The following is an 18,125-nucleotide window of genomic DNA, read 5'->3' as shown; positions in this document are numbered from 1 at the left end:
CTGATCACTTTCAGTCAGTGACAAAGATACATAAAACATATGTGGTTCACTTCAACATGCTACAACTGGAGTGAGTCCGTATCACAGCTAATTCTCTAGATATCACCACAAACAAGTCTTTGAGGAAAAAAAAGTGGACTAATCACGATTATTTAAAGTTCAAGGCTGCAGCTGCATGCGGTGAGGTTTGGAAACAAGTGAAAGAACCAAACAAAGCCGCATTATCGGGATACAATGTGTCAAAAAAGAAAAAAAAAACGTATAAAGCATCATGTTCATAAAAGCTGGAATGAATCCCAGCTGTGCAAAACATCCTCTGATCAGTACTCAGCACTGCTGAAAGGCTCCTGCAGCGCAACTCAGCATTGTTCTTGGCCATTTAAATTCCTACATGAAAACTGGCAGAATAATACTATTGACCTCACCATGACTACCACAGTATAATGGATTATGAATATAAATGTAGCATATAGAGCTTTTATGTAATGATCATTGGGTACAACTGTATGCTATGAGTCATAGTGGCAAAAAGACTGGCAAAAAGAACTAGTGATTTATCCATCTTATGAAATCCTCAATTGCACAAGGAAAATCATGACTCAACCTCACTATTGCTATTAAAAACTTTTCTAAGTCATGAACGAGTGCAAGATTTTGGCCTCTTTGGGAATCAGTTCTGCTGTAAAATCTTTAAATTCAGAACATGAAAATAAACATGTTGCTCTACAGGGCTGAACTGATAGATATGTCTCTGTCAGGCTTTGCACACCACTTTCATGCCACATTCCACATACTCATCCATCTTAAACTGTGCAGGATTGTGTAGGACTGGTACAGCATATCTCATATCCTATTCCTGCCTGTAATGTGTCTATTTTTTAAAGGAACGTTTGAGATAATCAGTGAAAATAATGCACAGAATTGCTTCATGTCTCTCATTTGAATTTACTAACTAGATACTAACAATAGAATATAATTAAATGCAGATGTTCGTATCCCCCATGGGCTCTGCATGAAAATAAGGGGGGGAAATTACCTCTTTACTGTTTATCAGAAGTTAAAGAATTTGAGCAGTTGTAAAATGAAACGGATGCATGCTGCAAGAAGACAGCAATCAAGAACATGAAGCAGAAAAGTCTTTTCAGAGCTTGTTTGTTTGTCATGACTCTCCATCCTTATGGAAAAATCACAAGTGAACATCTGTTTTTTCTTTATGCAATCACATGAAAAACCTGAGAAAGTGCATTTCAACGTCATGCCATGAACTGCGTACACACGTGAAAATGAATAATACGTGAGAAAATTACATCTGGAACATTTCTCACACATGACTCGTGATTATTTATATGTGAAGTATATACTTTTTGTAAAGTAAGGTAAGATACTTTATTGTCATTCTCAGATACCATCAAAGACATTTATACATAATATTAATTTTAAAAAAAGAAGAATTAAGAATAAATAAACAGAGTACCCTGTAAACATTTGATTATTGAAATGTACACTGCTCAAAAAAACACTTAATCATCACAGTATAACTTCAAGTCAGTTAAACTTCAGGGATATTAATATGTCCATTTAGGAAGCATGAGTTTCCCCTGCTTTGATGCAAATTAAAGTGGAGGGGCAACAGCAAGACCCCTGAAAATGGAAATGGTTTTGCGCGTGGTGACCACAGACAGTTGCTCCCATCTTGTTCTTCCTGACAGATTTGTCTCTAGTTTTGAGTTTTGTTTGGGTGCCTGTCACTACTACTTGTAGCATGAAGCAGTACCTGCAGCTCAAACTGGTTACACAAATAGTTTAGCTCCTCCAAGATGGCAAGTACAAGCAAACGTGCCATCACAAGGAGGTTTGGTGATTTCTTGGAAGATTTCTTTCAAGAGGAGATACCAGGAGACAGGTCGTGGAAGGAGGAGAGCTGGACAGGACCACAGAAGCGCAACAACCCAGCGTCAGGACCAATATGTGCTCCTTTGTGCAAAGGTGAAACAGGACAAACATTGCCAGAGCCTTAGAAAACACCCTCCAGCAGCCTACTGGTGTGCTTGTTATTGTCCATACAAGAACTTGAATATTTCATTCAACAAGATCCAATTTGTGAGTCAAGTTTTTCCCTTCATTTCTTTTTTGAGCACTGTATATTGAGATGTATATATTGCATGTGGAAATGTGTTCCACAAGGTAAAATCATCAGAGGCATATTGTAGATTGTATAAAGTGATAAAATGAACTGTAGTGTATATACAGAGTTTAATTGTTGGAAGAACCGAGTGTAAGACATCTGGCTGAATCTTTCCAGTATGACATCTGAATATTACAGCTGCTCTTCAAAGGATAGGAAGAGGATGCGGGCTGTTATAACAGCTTACAAATTATAAAAGAATGTTTCTGACACATTTAGAAAAGGCGATGTAGACTTCGGATTTGATTTTATTCATTGTTAAAATCTTCGCACAAATTATTTGACCGTTTTTGAGTCATTTGTGACAATTAAGGGATAACTGCACTAAATGTATGCAAATGCAGAAACACTTCCAGACAAATGCGTATACAATACATCAGTTGTCTAATTCGTACACTACATAACTTCTCAAGTCTGTGTGATCCAACATCCTAACTAGATGTAGTTCTCTCCTGTCCATGTTGCTCAGCATCTGCTGCCTAGGTAGTTTAGGTATTTTTACAGAGTCTAGCTGCCTTTTATTGCTCCCACCTAAAGCTTTACAGCAAGCAAGCCATACTTCGTCCACAGCCAGAGTAATGCTCCAATAGTCAGCCTTGTGATTTTCAAGCTCTAGAGGTCCTTAAAGCTGCAGTGATTTGGGAATAGGAGCAGTGTGTGGGTGCATACCAACAGGCTGAGATAATACCAGCGAGGTGATGCTGATTCCTAGTACAATAATCACTCACCATGTGACTCGTCTCCTGCGGTCTGGTGAGTGGGTGTAAACTGGGCTGATGTCATTGAAAGTCTACAACAAGTTTACTTTTGTTTGCTCTTCCAGATCAACGTCAAACAACGTATGTACTAATTTTTAATAAGTGTGCGAGTCTAAACACAAGCTTCCTGCCAAAGAAAACCATGTGTGGCCTGTGTCTATATACATATATGACTCTTTATATAAGAATTAGTTTTTCATTATTATTATTATATCACTGTCAGATTCTTAAGGTTTTATGAACAAAAATAGATAAATATTTTAGTTTGGAAAGGCTGGATTATGTTCTGTTTATAAAGTGAACGGAATAGGAATTTAATATGAATGTAAATCTCAGTAAAACATAAAGATTATAATCTTTTCTTTGGTTTTCTTAACTAGTTTAGAATTGCAAATGACTTTTTCAGCAGCAGAGCTAAACTCTGGAAAAGAAAGAACAGAAAAAAAAACAAGCCATTGTTTTCAGGGGCAAATAGCTATGTGGATTCGAAAAGCAACAGAAGTATCTCTGGCCCCCTGCTAGGCTCTGGACAGTTGATAGTCACTGATTCTGCAGATAAAGATCAGTTCTCAGTCCTTATCTACTTTCTTCCCTATCCTTTAGGAGATAAGGAAGTTTAAACAGACTTGTTAGGGAAAAGGTTGCATTTAGAACTTCTAAAAGTGCCTATGGATGAACCCTTAAAGGAAAGCTCCAGCCTGAAACAAATTCCTCATTGAAATAATTGTGATTTTCTTAATAATTCTTGTGTTAATTTGTTGGTTAATGCTGTATTTTCCTTATTCCTGTCTTTGTACTGCTATGACACCACAAAGTTAGAAAGAATTGCTAGCATTGTTACAGTTAATAGTAGACAAAAAAAATCTGTTAGCTATTAAAAAACAAAAGCGAAAGAGCTTCTTTTGCCAGTCACCATTTTCCATCAACGTTCTGTTATATTGACGGCACTGCTGCATTACTATCTTTAGGTATCAATGGAGCAAGGGCTTATTCTCACTTGCATGACGATCAGTGGGTAGTCAAATGCCATAGTTGGTCAATTAGGGAACCATTAACCAACGTCAAAATAGATAAACAATTCAGTAAAAGAAATTTCAACCGAAAACGTTCACCACCCACACATCTGAAGATCATTTATTAATTATGAATATTTATATGCAAGTCAACCAGGGTGGATTTTTACGGTTGTTTAAGGTTGTAGGAAACTAAAAAAAAGTCAGACCAATCTGCACACTTCGAATAAAAGATCCAACAGCTATTTGACTTCCTATAGCTAATCCTAAGAAAATATCATGAAATTTACCTTAGATTAGATTGCATTCATAATGTCAGGACTTTTTCAAAATGTTCTCAGTATTCTCCTCAACATATATTTTTCTTTGTTTCTCTTGAGGAAAATCTAAACATATTTAAAGGCTTAGATCATTGATATGGAGTGCCGGATGATTGTTGCTTTCTTCCTAAGCCATGTTTTTGTGGGAAATTTAGACATTTATTTTAACTATATATACCCATAGAGGGCAGGCAGTGATATGCCAGATATTATGACATATTCCAGTTCCACTACTTAAGATATGAGATACTGAGGGACCTACTCTCAACTTGGCAACTTGGCAGGGGAAAAAACATGTTTTCCAAAAACATTACCTACCTTGATATTCATTGGATATTGGCGCACTTTTCACGGTAAGGCTTATATCTGTAGAAAAAAACAGCTTGAAACTATTAGGAAGAGAAACCAATAGAGGGGCAAGTCTGGGGCATGTTAGACCCCCCAAGAACATGACCTGAATCCATGCACCATCTAGTGGTAAAATTCAGATGGACAGAAGGTCAGTTTTAATAAATAAATGAATTAAAATCTCATAAAATATAGCTATGCAAAAACATAGGGGAAAAAAATTAAGAGATACGTTTCACCTCTGATTGGTTGGTGTCTGTGGGAAAAGATAATCTCCTGAGTCAAGTACTGAGCACAAGCCAAATACACAAGTAAAAAATTTCATCACAACTTTTTCCAGACAGTGAGGCTCAAAAATGCCAGAGGCACACTGAGGCTTCTGACGAAAGCTATGATCTCATGCAGTCTGGGAAACAAGGGTTGTATTGGGGTTTAGAGTGTAGGTTAATGCAGGTCATTTCCACACACATCCTGTACAGCCTGCTCTGTCAATGCTGATAGCATCAGCATGCAAGCTTGAACAGGCATTAGACGCAAAAACGAATGATCTCACTTTGGATAAATTTTCAACAATTTGTAAGAAGTTGCCTTATGTGCAGGAAAGTCATGTCACCCAATTCGCTTAGGAGTATTTCATGACCTTAGTGTCATGAGGTTCTGAATTATAAGAATGAATGAAATAGAACCCTATAATACTAAGGTCACGATGCAGTTGGTATTAAAATGCCTAATTTTACTTGAGGTATCATTTAAACACACATAAAAATATATATTTAGCGGAGCCAACTAACGGTTGGTTAAGTCTTTGGACTGTGCGTCTGTGCTGCTAGAACATTGTGCTGTTGTAAACATGACCCACTGTGTTACATGCGCTATGTTTAACCAGATGGTGGTAGAATTGACCTGTGCACTGAATCTGTGGGGGATTTATTAGCCCAGAGAGGCCACCCATTAAACACCCAGGGTGAGCAGAACCATTACATCTAGCTCCAAACTCAGCTAGGATTGAGTTACTACCTAATTTCTTCAAATCTAAAAATTCCCCATATTAGTTACCCCAGGTATTAAGCCTGCTTTTCCATATATGTATTGGAGACTTGAAGTCTCATAAACTCTGCTTTGTACTCTGTGAGCTGTGCTGTGGTGTGTGCTCTCTGTAATGAGTGGAAGCAGCTGTTTTCTCACACTTTCCTGCATTTAAAAGAATCTGCAGTGGGTCATGACATCATTGCCATAATAACATGTTAGCTTTAACAGGCCTGCTGGCTGGGTTTATTATCTTTTTTATTTCTGGAAAAGTATGCAATATGTCATTGCCAAAAAAACATGTGGGATAATGATAACTTAAACCCACATTCAGTCGGACAATAAGACGACTCAAACACATAAGGGAATTCATTATACTTCAAAATGCAAATGTAAAATTTCGACATGGTATCCTGGATGGATAAAAATGCCACCTAGCTCATATTTTACAACTGAGAGCATCTCAGTGCATGTCTTGTGCACCTAACATAGCTCAGTATCCTCTTGCATTCAGTGCTACAGATTCAGGAGATATTCTTAGCAAGTCAACTCATCTTGGTCTCACATTTGAGCTTCTAGAGGAAACTTAAGAACAGCAGACACTAAACAAGTGGGCATGGCTGAGGCTATTAGCGTCAGGCAGCCTTCACCATACATGGAGGCACCAGGTGTCCGAGTTCAGTTAGGGGAAAGTGACTGAAGCTGAAAATGTGTGTCTGAAAATGAAAGTCACTTTCTGCGTTGTTTTGGGTCTAGGAAATAGGAATAATGTGATTCCTAATCAAGGAAATGAAGGTTAATTATTTCTACTAGACTAAAAGAGGTTTGGGAAAAAAAAGTGATCCATAGTGGAAATAACTTTAATAGGTTTTGGGCTGTTAATAAACTAAAATTTGTAAATTGCATGTCATATTCCTGATGTCATGTTATCAAATACAACAAAATAGTCTTTTATTGGTTTAGCTTTAGTCATGAGGCTTTGAAATATATATTCTGTAGTCAATCATAAATAAACAGTCCCATGGCACATGAGATCATCCGGGCAAGTGACTGCCTGCTACATCAACTAATCCTAGGCCAATATCGACTTCACCCTGTTATATAATCTTTGATTTAAAAGAAGAAGAAGAAGAAGAAGAAGAAAGAAAAACAGAAAGTGAGTATGAAAGAATATAAAAATAAGAAATTTACACACAGAAATCTTCTAGAGATCTTTTAAATGAACATTTATAACCTTTACTTTTATGTGGAATTTTCCATTACATGACTGGATTTAGAATTTATGAAACAACTTGGTGAAATCAGAGAAGAAGTCTGTAAAAAGAATGCTTGAGACATTCTGATTAGTTATGCATATTAAGCATGACGAAAAAAAGCAAGAAACTTGTTACAACCTAATTTCATTACAACCTCAAAGTTCTTTGATTCGCTTGCATGACTGGGACTTGCCCAGAGTAAAACACACTCCTTCTCTCTCAGTGGGAGAGCTGATTCCACAGCCAAATTATTCATTTCACCAGAAGCCTGGAAAAAACACTTTTCCATTGTGGAATGTGACAAACTTTATCATAATTAAAGTAGGTCAATATTTTGATGCTTTAGGTTTTAAAGCTATAATTATTTAAAATCTTACAGAAAAGCAATGACAGTAATTAGACTCAACATCATAAAAGTACAGTGTGAATCTTCTGAAGGTCCCTGAATCACATGTTATGGTGTGTAGAGTGTGCCCTCTGAAACATGCACACACACACACACACACACAGACACATGCACCCACATGCATACACACCTTGTCAGGACAAACTTTCCTTTTTTGAAAGCTTTTTTAATGTTCAATTGTCCGCAAGTGAAGTCCTATTTAACACTCTGACTTCTTAGGCTGTAGGATGTATATGCTTTTTCATTATTAATGGTTCATTCTGACAGACAGGATTGTGGCCAGTCCACTAATCAGGACCCCACACAGAAGCGCAATGTTTGTTGCTAAAGCTCTAAAGCTAGAAATCATTTGGCAGCCATGAGCAAGTCCAATTTTGCTCTCTCTCTTTCTCTCTCTCTCTCTCTCTCTCTCTCTCTCTCTCTCTCGTGTATATATATATACAATGTATGTGTGTGTGTGTGTGTGCTGCCTTGTTTTCCTGTTTTCTATGTTCTTTGTGATCTTCCTTTTCGATCTTTTAGTAAATTAATTTAGTGTGAATTAAATTTCTCAATCTTTAAGGCTTAAAAACACCCAATACTACTGAGGAAATCTACCATTATTATTATTATTATTATTATTAACATAATTATATTTTATTAAGTGTGAGGGTATGGCCTATTCAATAGAGATTCCAAGTTGTGTGTTCTTTTAAACCATTTTTATTTGGTTTATGCATGAGCAACAATAAAGGGCACATATATATTTCGGTACACTGTATACAATATGTATTTTACTGTATATCATACACATGACGTGTAAAAAAAATGTGAAAAATGACCAGTAAACCACCTTTATTGAAACAACAGTGTGTGGGGGATTACAGAACAACTGCCAGAGATAAATTAAGATTAAGATCAGATGATAATCACTATTCCTTCTTAAGCCTCGGACTCAAACATCTTCTTCCTGCCGTCCATACCAGCCTTATCCTCAATGTTCTTACGCCAGTCACCAACTTGTTCTGCGGACTGTAAAAAATAAAGCAGAAACAAAGCATTAAGCGTTTCAACGCATTAACAGTCAAAATGCTGGAAAGTAAATATCGTTAAGGTTTTATAACCACAAATGGTCATCACATGTTGCTTTGAAACCTGCTTTTCATACCCACCTCTTCCTTAACCTCCTTCTTCACTTGTTTCAGGTTGGCTCTCAGATCCAGAGACACCTTGTGTTTGGAGCCGAGCAGAGCCTGAAGCATCTGATCAGCAGACATGCGCACCTTCCTCAGCACAGGCTTCTTAAACTTGCCCTTCAGGTCCTGAACTTTAATCCTCAAGTCATCAATCTGAAAAAAACAAGTAATGATTAAAGAACAAGTCTTATAGGTTAAACTTTAAAGGTTTTGTATGTTAAAGGTTTTGTTTGTGGCATACATATGGTAAATTACGTTCTTACCTCCTTGTTTGTCTTTGCAACCTTAGCCTCCATGTCATACCTTTCCTCATCAGCCTTGTCAATGCTCTGATTGAGCTTCTTGCACAGGTCCTAAGGGACAAAGAAAAGGTTCAGGAAATAGTAATTTAGTAATGTCATGGTAAATAGGGTTTTCATTTCAATCCAAGGACTGCCAGAAAGCTTATGATGCCCCCAACCTTAAATAACCTTTAACCTTTGATAACCTACTCAGCTATATATTATTATTCTATTTTACACAAGCTGTACTACGAGTTTGTGGTACTTGGACTACAGTTCTTGTGCCTTTTTGGTTTTGTCAGATTCAGGTTCATCTTGTGTTGTGCCTGTGATTGAGTTCCTACCTGCAGCTCCTGCACAGAGCCTGGAAGTTCCAGTGGTGGGCAGTGTTCATTTATGTAAGACTCCTTATCCTCCACAAGCTGCTTGGCTTCAGCCTCCAGCAAGCCAGCGGCAATGGATAGCAGCAGGCTCTGAAGAACAGAGTGAGAAATGTGGATGGTTGAAGCTTAAGGAAATTGCCTAAGGTTGTTCATTACATTTACAGTCTGTATGAAATTATTTAATAATTAGTTAGTTACATTTTAATCTGATTTACCTTCAAGTGATACCTGCGGCTGGATGTCAACTTTTTCCTGTTCGGAAAGGAATTTGTAATATTATTTTCATGAATTTTATTATGGCCTTATTACTATCTAATACAGAACACAGGTCTTATGCATAATGTGCATAATCGTGGCTAAGTTAACACACTGTATGCACAGTAGTGTGGAAAATGAATTCTGAATGGAAGGAAGAAAAGGTATCTATTTTATTAATCATTAAAATTAAAATTAATAAAAAGAACAGAAAGGAAAAGAATCAAGAAGTTAAAAAAATGAAATCTAATTTTGATAAACTCAAAATTCAAAGGAAAAACAAGTCTTTTTCATGGCCATGCTCTCCAGACCTGAAAGCAGTGTGTGTTTGTGTGTTTGTGTGTGTGTGTGTGTGTGTGCGTGTTGCCTAATGCAAAAAGGTTGTAAGCAGTTCAAAATGAAAAGCATGAACATATACTGGACATTAGAGAATATTTAAAAACCACACTTACAAAGGGTGTACAAACATTTGCACTGATTTAGTCACCCTATTCTGTGGCTGGGTTTAACTGTGACAGAACATAATATGTAAAGTTTAGCTACAGAACTTACTCCGACATCTTGGCAGTTGTTGTGCTCACACCCTGCAAACCAAAAATAAAAATAAAAAAATAGACAAGAGTATATATTACAATGTCAAGGCCTCACACATTACACATCACAGAGGTTTACTTTCTCACCCGGTGCTGGTCTCTGGAATTCTTTACATTTTTTTTTAATGTAGGATCCCCGTAAGTCCCACCATAAGCATGAATTTGTATTTTGTGAACTCTTAAGGACTAACGATCTCTAAATTTAGTGACACAGTGTCATATAACATCTGTGACATGCAGCCTGTTCATTGCAAAGGTCTTAAAAGTCTTAACATTAATAAAGATTTAAGGTTTAAGGTTTATAATGGCGTGATTAGAGTTCGAATAGAAACTATAATATATTTTAAAAAGAGAATTAAATATAGACATTCATTAAAGATCAGCTGTTCAGATCTAGAGCTTAAGAATTTGTCATTTTAGTAAAAGGAAACAACAATTCAATGATCATTACAGAGAAATGTACTCTATTAGTATTATGTAGTATATTATATCAAACCTGAGCAGCTAGAAAGCAATTTCCTATAATCAACAGTGAATTTACATTTTTTTTGCCAATTACATGTCAGACATCACACTAAGAATAATAAAATGATTAATAATTTTCTTTGATTAAATTACTGAGCAAATTATTTTCATGTTAAAAGCCATTTCCAGTGAACTCAATTAACTAATTATGTTCAATAAGGACTGTAGCCAAAAAATAATTGAGATGGCTCAGTTCCTAACACCAATTAAATACTTAGCACATGCAAAGCTATAAGAAAAAGGAAAGACACTTACCATACGTGCAATATGCTTTTATTCAGATAAATCATTTACATACCTACGCATTACTCCTTTAACCTCAAATATTTTCAGCAACAATGTAATGGTTGTGGTTTTATCCAAATTAGCTACATTTTGCTGGAAAATGCTCACCTATGCACAGGAGCGAGGGCAGAACACACTTGGCAAAAGGACAGGAAAGACTGATTGAGCCCACCGAGAGAAGGAAAAGTTAAATAGGATATATATGGACTCCACTGATGGCTCAGCAGTTCCCAAGAGTCCTCTTTATGGAAGTGGATTCCACCCCAGACCAATAGGCCATCGAGTTCCTGAAATACTTCCAGTGCAAACTCGGCAGACCTCATAAATTTCCTTTCCTTGAGGAGGTCTGAGACGAGTGCTGGCTCCTTAACCTATAGTTGACATAGTGAAAGCTTAAAATGCATGTACATATGTTTTATATAAAATAGCTTTAATGTCATCTTTAAAAATCAATTATACAATAATAATATAATATATAACAGAATATATTTAAAAAATAATACAAATAATGCCTAAAAAATATCTTTTTTTTGTACGACAAAAAGTTAGGTCTTAATGTACTGACATATTCCAAAAAAATCTACTGAAACAAGCAAAATTAGAGTTGCTTACCAGGGCATGTGTCAAAGGTGGCGGCCAAAAAACTCCTTTTCTTAATTTTTTTATGAAATAATTTATAAGATTGTTGCCCAAAATAGCAGTGATATAAATTATTAGATTAGAGGTTTAAATAGATGCATGATCAGAGGTAAGTACAGAAAATAAAACGTACAAAAAATAAAATTAAAAATAAAATTAAGAATAAACCAAAACAATGTAATTTAATAAGAGGAGTGAGATTAGGTTGTTGACGTTCTAGTGACATCCGGTGGTCATGAGAAAGCTAAAAATTGTGTGATATGTGACAAAATTTGAAAATAAAATAATACAAAACAAGCATGATGGGTATAGGTTTCTCATTCCTACTCATTTAATGGTAGTGCTTTGGCAGTAACATACGTTTCCCCTTCAGAACTAACATGCTGCATGAATCAAATGTAAGTAGCAGGCATTAGTACTGGAATATACAATCCAACTATTGCAAAAAGGTGACACACTATGCCCTGTAAAGAGTATTCAGAGCAAGTAAACAAAGAAATGTCCAGAAATTTAGGCCTCTCCCTCAAACATCTTCTTTCTGCCATCCATGCCAGCCTTGTCCTCAACGTTCTTACGCCAGTCACCGACATCTGCAGCCTGTGAACCCGAAAATGTATGTGTGGCTAAAGAGTACAATAAAATAATGATCATAAAACCATTTAAAAGCACAGAAGAATGTCATTTAATTCACTTTTTTTTTAATTCACAGTTTTACTCAGTACTTCATATTACTTCATATAACCCACCTCTTCCTTGACCTCCTTCTTCACTTGTTTCAGGTTGGCTCTCAGGTCAAGAGACACCTTGTGTTTGGAGCCGAGCAGAGCCTGAAGCATCTGATCAGCAGACATGCGCACCTTTCTAAGGGTGGGTTTCTTGAACTTTCCTTTCAGATCAATCACTTTAATCTTAAGATCCTCAATCTGTATACACATACATGCATCAAAGCCACGGTCAAAAGTGATTCAAACCACAATACAAGCAAGGCTGTCAAACGCTCAGGAACATTAGAGCATTACTATACCTCTTTGTCTGCTTTCTTTACTTTGGAGTCCAAGTCATATCTCTCCTCATCAACCTTATCGATGGTCTGGTGCAGCTTCTTGCACAGATCCTAATGACAAACTGAGTTAGAAAATTTCACAAAGAAAGTATATATATATATATATATATATATATATATATATATATATATATATATATATATATATATATATATATATATATATATATTATATTATATTATTAAATATATTATATATATATATTCTGTGTTTCTTCCAAAAATGCAAAAAAATGCTTACTAATGGACTAAGAGGTTTTGGTAAAAAAATAAATAAATAAATAAATAAATAAATAAAAAAAACATCACAAATAAAATATAGCTAGTTACACCCATTTCCCAGCTAACAGGAATGGATATGAAAACATACAGTATATTTATTGACTGGGGTAACGCTTTCCTTTACATTTAAGCATCTTTACTCAGACCTTGTCTTGATCTCATGGCTGTTAAGAGTAATGATCTAATGACACTCAGGTTAAGCATAGACAGCTTTAGGAAGCATTAGTAATGTGAGACCAGACCTTAATTCTGAGCCTAAATCAAAACGTGAAATCATCTTTGTATGCTATTCTTTATTATATCTTGCAGATTCATTCTTCTTTTACTATTGATAATGACAAAGTCTAACAGAAGGGCAAAGATAAGAGGGAATCAATGGAATCACTGGAATTCAGCTGAGCTGTTCGAATGTCTCACATAAAACCAAGGTTCTTCAAATTACTACTGTAACTACTGTTAATATAAAAGTACAGTGAAAAAATAAATAAATAAAATACAAAATAAATAAATAGAATTAAAAAAGATGATAAAAAAAAAAGAATTTAAATCTTAAATTAAATCAAGTTAAATCGAATGGTGTCAGATAAGCTGCCATTGGCAATATGACAATATTAGATTGCTATTTCTAGCCTATATATTAATGGTGTGAACTTTAGATTTTTAAGGCAACAATTTGATATTTTCTGATACTGAATCTGTTTTGATATGATACAATTTTGACCGTAAAATGTGACCAACTTTGTTAAGTCAGGAGTATAATCGTTTCATGAATGCAATGACGTAGAGAAGGATTCATTTAAGTAACACGGTTATAAGCAAATCACCTTTCTAGCCTATTTAAACGTCTGTCTTTTTTTTAAAATAATAATCACTTTATGATTTTTATCTTGATTCATTTTAATTGTTGCCTTTTAAATGGATGCCTCAATCCGATCACTCCTATTGTATAATAACAACACTTATAATTCACTGTTTTAATTATGACTGTAAGATTTGTAAGTAGTAATTTAACAGTTTTTCATAATGCATATAAATGCATTTATTGGTTCTTTGTAATCAAAACATCAGCAAAACTAAACATTGTGTTACAGGAATCAGGAAGATGTCTTTAAGTATCACTATCTGATAAACATCATTTAGTTAGAATGTGTTTAGAGCTGACACAGTGTGAGAGTGAATGTTGCGTACCTGCAGTTCTTGCACTGAGTGTGGCAAAGAAAGATCAGGGCAATTCTGTGCCATGTAGGTCTCCTTGTCTACCTTAGACTGTTTGGCCTCTTTCTCCAGCAGGGCCTTAGCTATCGAAAGCATCAAACTCTGTAAAGAAGGACATGATGATATGATTAAGGTAGTCCCTGTTGGGTTTTTTTGTTTGTTTTTTTTATCAGTTTGTCAATTCTTTTATAAAGTAACAACACTCATTTTTTGTTTACCTTGAGGTTATGCCTCCGACTTGACGTCATCTTTTTTCTATATGAGAAAAATATTGGAAACAGCATGCAGAATATTAGCAACCAATATATATGTACCCTCTTGTATCAGGATATATATATCCTGATACAAAATGGTTCCCCAGATGTTCTTTGGAGTTAGTGGTTTTTCGATTCCTCATTTGAACCCTGTCTAACAGGGAACAAGTTATTTTGTAGGGTTTTACAGAGTCTTTTTTAAAGTAACAGATAAAGGAACCTGTGGGTGCCAAACAGAGCATAAAATATGTAGCATATATAATTACAAAAGAAGATTAAACAACAATTTATCCTATGCAGACCTGTGACTGCATTTTCCCATTACTACTGATTGTTTATATTTAATTCTCTTTTTTAAACAGATATCATAAGCCTGGAACCTATCACAAGGGACTCAGGGCACAAGGCAAGGGATGCCCAGGATGGGATGCCATACCATCACAGGGCACAATCACACAAACATTAACACACAATGGAATATTTAGAGAAGCCAATTAGCCTAGATTTTATGTCTTTGGACTGGGGGAGGAAACCAGAATACACAGAGGAAACACATTTAGTCTATTTAGAAACCTAGGCAAAATATAATACATACTCAGACATCTTGGCGGCTTCTTTTTATTTTCCACCCCTGAAATTATACATACAGAAAAAGCATTTTAGTTATTTAAAAGTTTTCTAAAAATAAACAGTGCAAACAGTGCATTTATTTGTATTTTAATGTCCTTAAACTCCTTGAGTGCTTGAGTTCACCACATTGGCTGTTAGCGTTAATCATGTTTCTTTCAATTCCTCTGAATATTATGACTTGCCCAGGAATCCCAGCAGATGCTTCGCACATAATACTTTATCCAACATTAATACTATCAGAAGTAGGTGTGCTCAAGTATTTAAGACGCCCTTGATGTATATTAATTACACCCACAAGCATGCCGAGGCTTCCTGGAAGCTCGTCGAATCTGTTTCATCCTTTGATATCTAATGTCCAACTTCAGCTTCTGGAAAAGTCTTTACAGATGGCTGCAAGAGGAGCACCTGACCCCACCAACCCCCTCTACCATCATCAGTATGCTAATATTAATCAGGGCTTATCATATTCCACCAACATTTTCCGGACCTTTCGTTTTGGCAGATACCTGGATGCTATACACAGAGTCTCAGCCATAAATCTACTAAACCAGCTGACTCAGGAATATGGACAAAGGTCTACACTTCCAAGAGCTTCTTGAGGTTACAGGGATAAATCTGTACCCTGAGCATAAAGTACAGTATTGAACATTTCCTATGTCTATGCAAGCCACTGCATTCCAGGTCTTTATCACTACGTTTCTGTCAGACACATACCAGCATCTCCGCACAAATGTGAAACAAAAAAACGATGTAATAAGGTTTAAATTATAACCAGCCTGCTATTTGTCACTTAAAGCTGTAAACTTGGCAACCACATAAGAATCTTTTACAGTATGTAACTGCTATGCAAAGCTAAGATGAAACTTATCATGGTAACTCTTGGCTCTTCAAACCCAAATTTAAGCATCCTTGATTTTTTTTTTCTGTGTCCAAGCATCACAGCTTAACTTTAGCATTTTAAACCTCTTTTTTGTTCCTCTATGTACATTATGCATACAGAAACAAAACTTTACGATCCCTTGAGCTTAAAACAAGCATATACAACAAGAAAACTTTGGCATGTTTCATCTCATCATTAACTGCCCAACAATCCATCAGCAAGAGCAGAAGCCAAGCAGACCTTTTGTAGCAAAGGAGGATTATAAAGTATAAAGTGTGTAGTTCACCTTACTCTCACCTATATGAAAAGTTGTGGCAGTGGTACTGGCTTGATGGAGGAATGGTTCAGGGAAGCGAGCCACTGGCACCCCAATTACTGGTTGCTAACAGTATATAAGGCTGGCATGGACCTCTTAACAAATACCTCCCACCCTGTTTATGGTAATAAGAGCAAAGCCATTAGTGTGCCAATGGCCAGAAATACACACTGCATCTAATCTCAACTAATCACATTGCTTAAAAATAGCCAGGCAAGATCATATCTTAGCTTCATTAAAATATGCATGGGAATGACAGTTAGTGACATTATTTAGTACAACGTGAATGGATTCCTCCGAACATGATATAAGACCCTCTTTATTGCTGTTAAATTTGAACTTTTTCATTTTTTTTCTGACAGCACAGAAATTGTTTAGTCCTGGTTTCCAATGTATCCTCCTTTCAAATTCTGCATTCAGTTTATTTCACAGTATAGAGCAATCGCTAATTGATGTAATGACTATTTTGTTTGTTTGTTTTAAGTATCTCATAGAGGTTTTCATTGCTTTTCTCTTTAAAGCTCTGCCTAACAGTACCTGCAATCCACCACTGCCCTCAAGAGCCTCAGTCAGGAATTTGTTCATATTACAGGTGGCAGGGAAATCTTTCATCTTAATGTAATGTTTATACAAATAATTATTTTACTAGTCAATTGTGTCAAATATAAAATATAAGAAAGCAAAAAAAACTTCTACAACAACTCGTAAGATTCTCAGCCCGGTCTGAGCACATAAGAAATAGCTATACATGCGTAAGTATTGGAGCATAATACAAACAAGTATTAAAGTATGCGCTAAAGTGGCTTCAGGATACATATGCAAGCCGAAATATATGTCCTACACTCATAGAGGAAAAGGGTTCATTGATTACTATTTCTAGTTTTCTAAAGTTGTTCTATTTGAAACCTGTTTTTAGAACTTAGAGCTCTTTTGGGAAGCCATGATCTCTTATCTATCCAATAAACCCCTCATTAAGCCATTTTTCCAGATTGTTCACTTCACTCCAGGCGACTTGGCCTTAAGACGCATCGTCTGTGGCCTCTGGAAAAAGGTTTATTGGCTTTAAAACATGAATAGCCTGGAAGCATGCATTCATCTTATTGTAATCATGAAAAAGGCAGGTTTCAGTTTAAATACTGCCCTCACAGAGTCACTCTCACCTAATGCACTCTCTAGCCATATATCAGATGCTAAAATCTGAGTAGAGGTGAGAGGAGCTATTTCTCTCTATCCATGTGCTGGTAAGTCCTGGACAGTGATTGGCTGGCACTAGTAGCCACAAGCAATGAATATTAACAAGTTCAGCCCAGGAGGTGGGATCTGTTACAGTGAAATATATAAATAGCTCAGGAACAGGAGAGAGAGCGTGCAGCAAGGATAGAGTAAGCAGAAATTAGAAGATTTGTACAGAGCCACCATTTTCCATGGATATAACCATTCTGTAAAGCTTTGGCCTATTGGATTCATTATCGTTATCATATAACAGCCTTTGTTTTGTTAATTTTTTCTTTTTTTTAAAGGCCACATTCTCTGTGTATTAAAAACAGGGAGTATTTTGACTGATGTTTGAAGATTTTTAAGAAACTGTAACAGTATCTAGTAATTGCCTTAAAGGATGCTCATGTCATGTTTAATGTAATAAACTGTTTCTGCACAGACAGAAAAATAATTGGGACATAGTGTATTAAAAAGTGCAGAACATTTTGGGAGTTTGTGTATTCAGTACGTCCTGGAATAATTTGTATAATACATTGCTGTCATACATTCAATTTAGGTATAAATTGGATTTTGTTTATATTTGACTGTTAGTTTTAATGAGGCTCACTGGATTACCTGTCAAAATAAAAAAGTCTTTCAGTCTACATTTTTTGTGTGCATGGCTTTTAGATATCATATCAGTTCTTTGCAAATAACTGTATTCCTATTTTAGAATTGTCTTGTTTGTGTATTTGAATACTTAATGCTGAAATAAACATAAACTTTCTTGTGGTGATGTTGTTTATTTATTGTCTATTTTTCTTAATCGTAATTATTTGA

The 18,125-nt window shown here is 35.7% G+C and overlaps 2 protein-coding genes across 2 annotated transcripts; both read right to left on the bottom strand.

Moving 5' to 3' along the window:
- Positions 1–7,998: 7,998 nt before the first annotated feature.
- Positions 7,999–11,035, bottom strand: LOC131365073 (troponin I, fast skeletal muscle-like). Its single transcript, XM_058408683.1, has 7 exons — positions 10,918–11,035; positions 9,959–9,990; positions 9,367–9,403; positions 9,113–9,241; positions 8,751–8,840; positions 8,464–8,640; positions 7,999–8,323 (listed from the first exon to the last, which is right to left on the bottom strand). Exons 2-7 carry the CDS (start codon positions 9,964–9,966, stop codon positions 8,234–8,236), a joined length of 531 nt encoding a protein of 176 aa, XP_058264666.1. The 5' UTR covers positions 9,967–9,990; positions 10,918–11,035; the 3' UTR covers positions 7,999–8,233.
- Positions 11,036–11,750: 715 nt separating this feature from the next.
- tnni2a.3 (troponin I type 2a (skeletal, fast), tandem duplicate 3) lies at positions 11,751–16,155 on the bottom strand. The gene is made up of 7 exons (XM_058408685.1): positions 16,070–16,155; positions 14,858–14,893; positions 14,227–14,263; positions 13,982–14,110; positions 12,473–12,562; positions 12,195–12,371; positions 11,751–12,045 (listed from the first exon to the last, which is right to left on the bottom strand). The coding sequence occupies exons 2-7, from the start codon at positions 14,863–14,865 to the stop codon at positions 11,959–11,961; spliced, it is 528 nt and encodes a 175-aa protein (XP_058264668.1). The 5' UTR covers positions 14,866–14,893; positions 16,070–16,155; the 3' UTR covers positions 11,751–11,958.
- Between the last annotated feature and the right edge of the window lie 1,970 nt (positions 16,156–18,125).

The sequence above is a fragment of the Hemibagrus wyckioides genome, linkage group LG14, assembly GCF_019097595.1.
Source record: "Hemibagrus wyckioides isolate EC202008001 linkage group LG14, SWU_Hwy_1.0, whole genome shotgun sequence".
Classification (NCBI taxonomy): Eukaryota; Metazoa; Chordata; class Actinopteri; order Siluriformes; family Bagridae; genus Hemibagrus; species Hemibagrus wyckioides.
The sequence above is the reverse complement of the archived record's forward strand: the minus strand, read 5'-3'. Positions and strand labels throughout refer to the sequence as shown.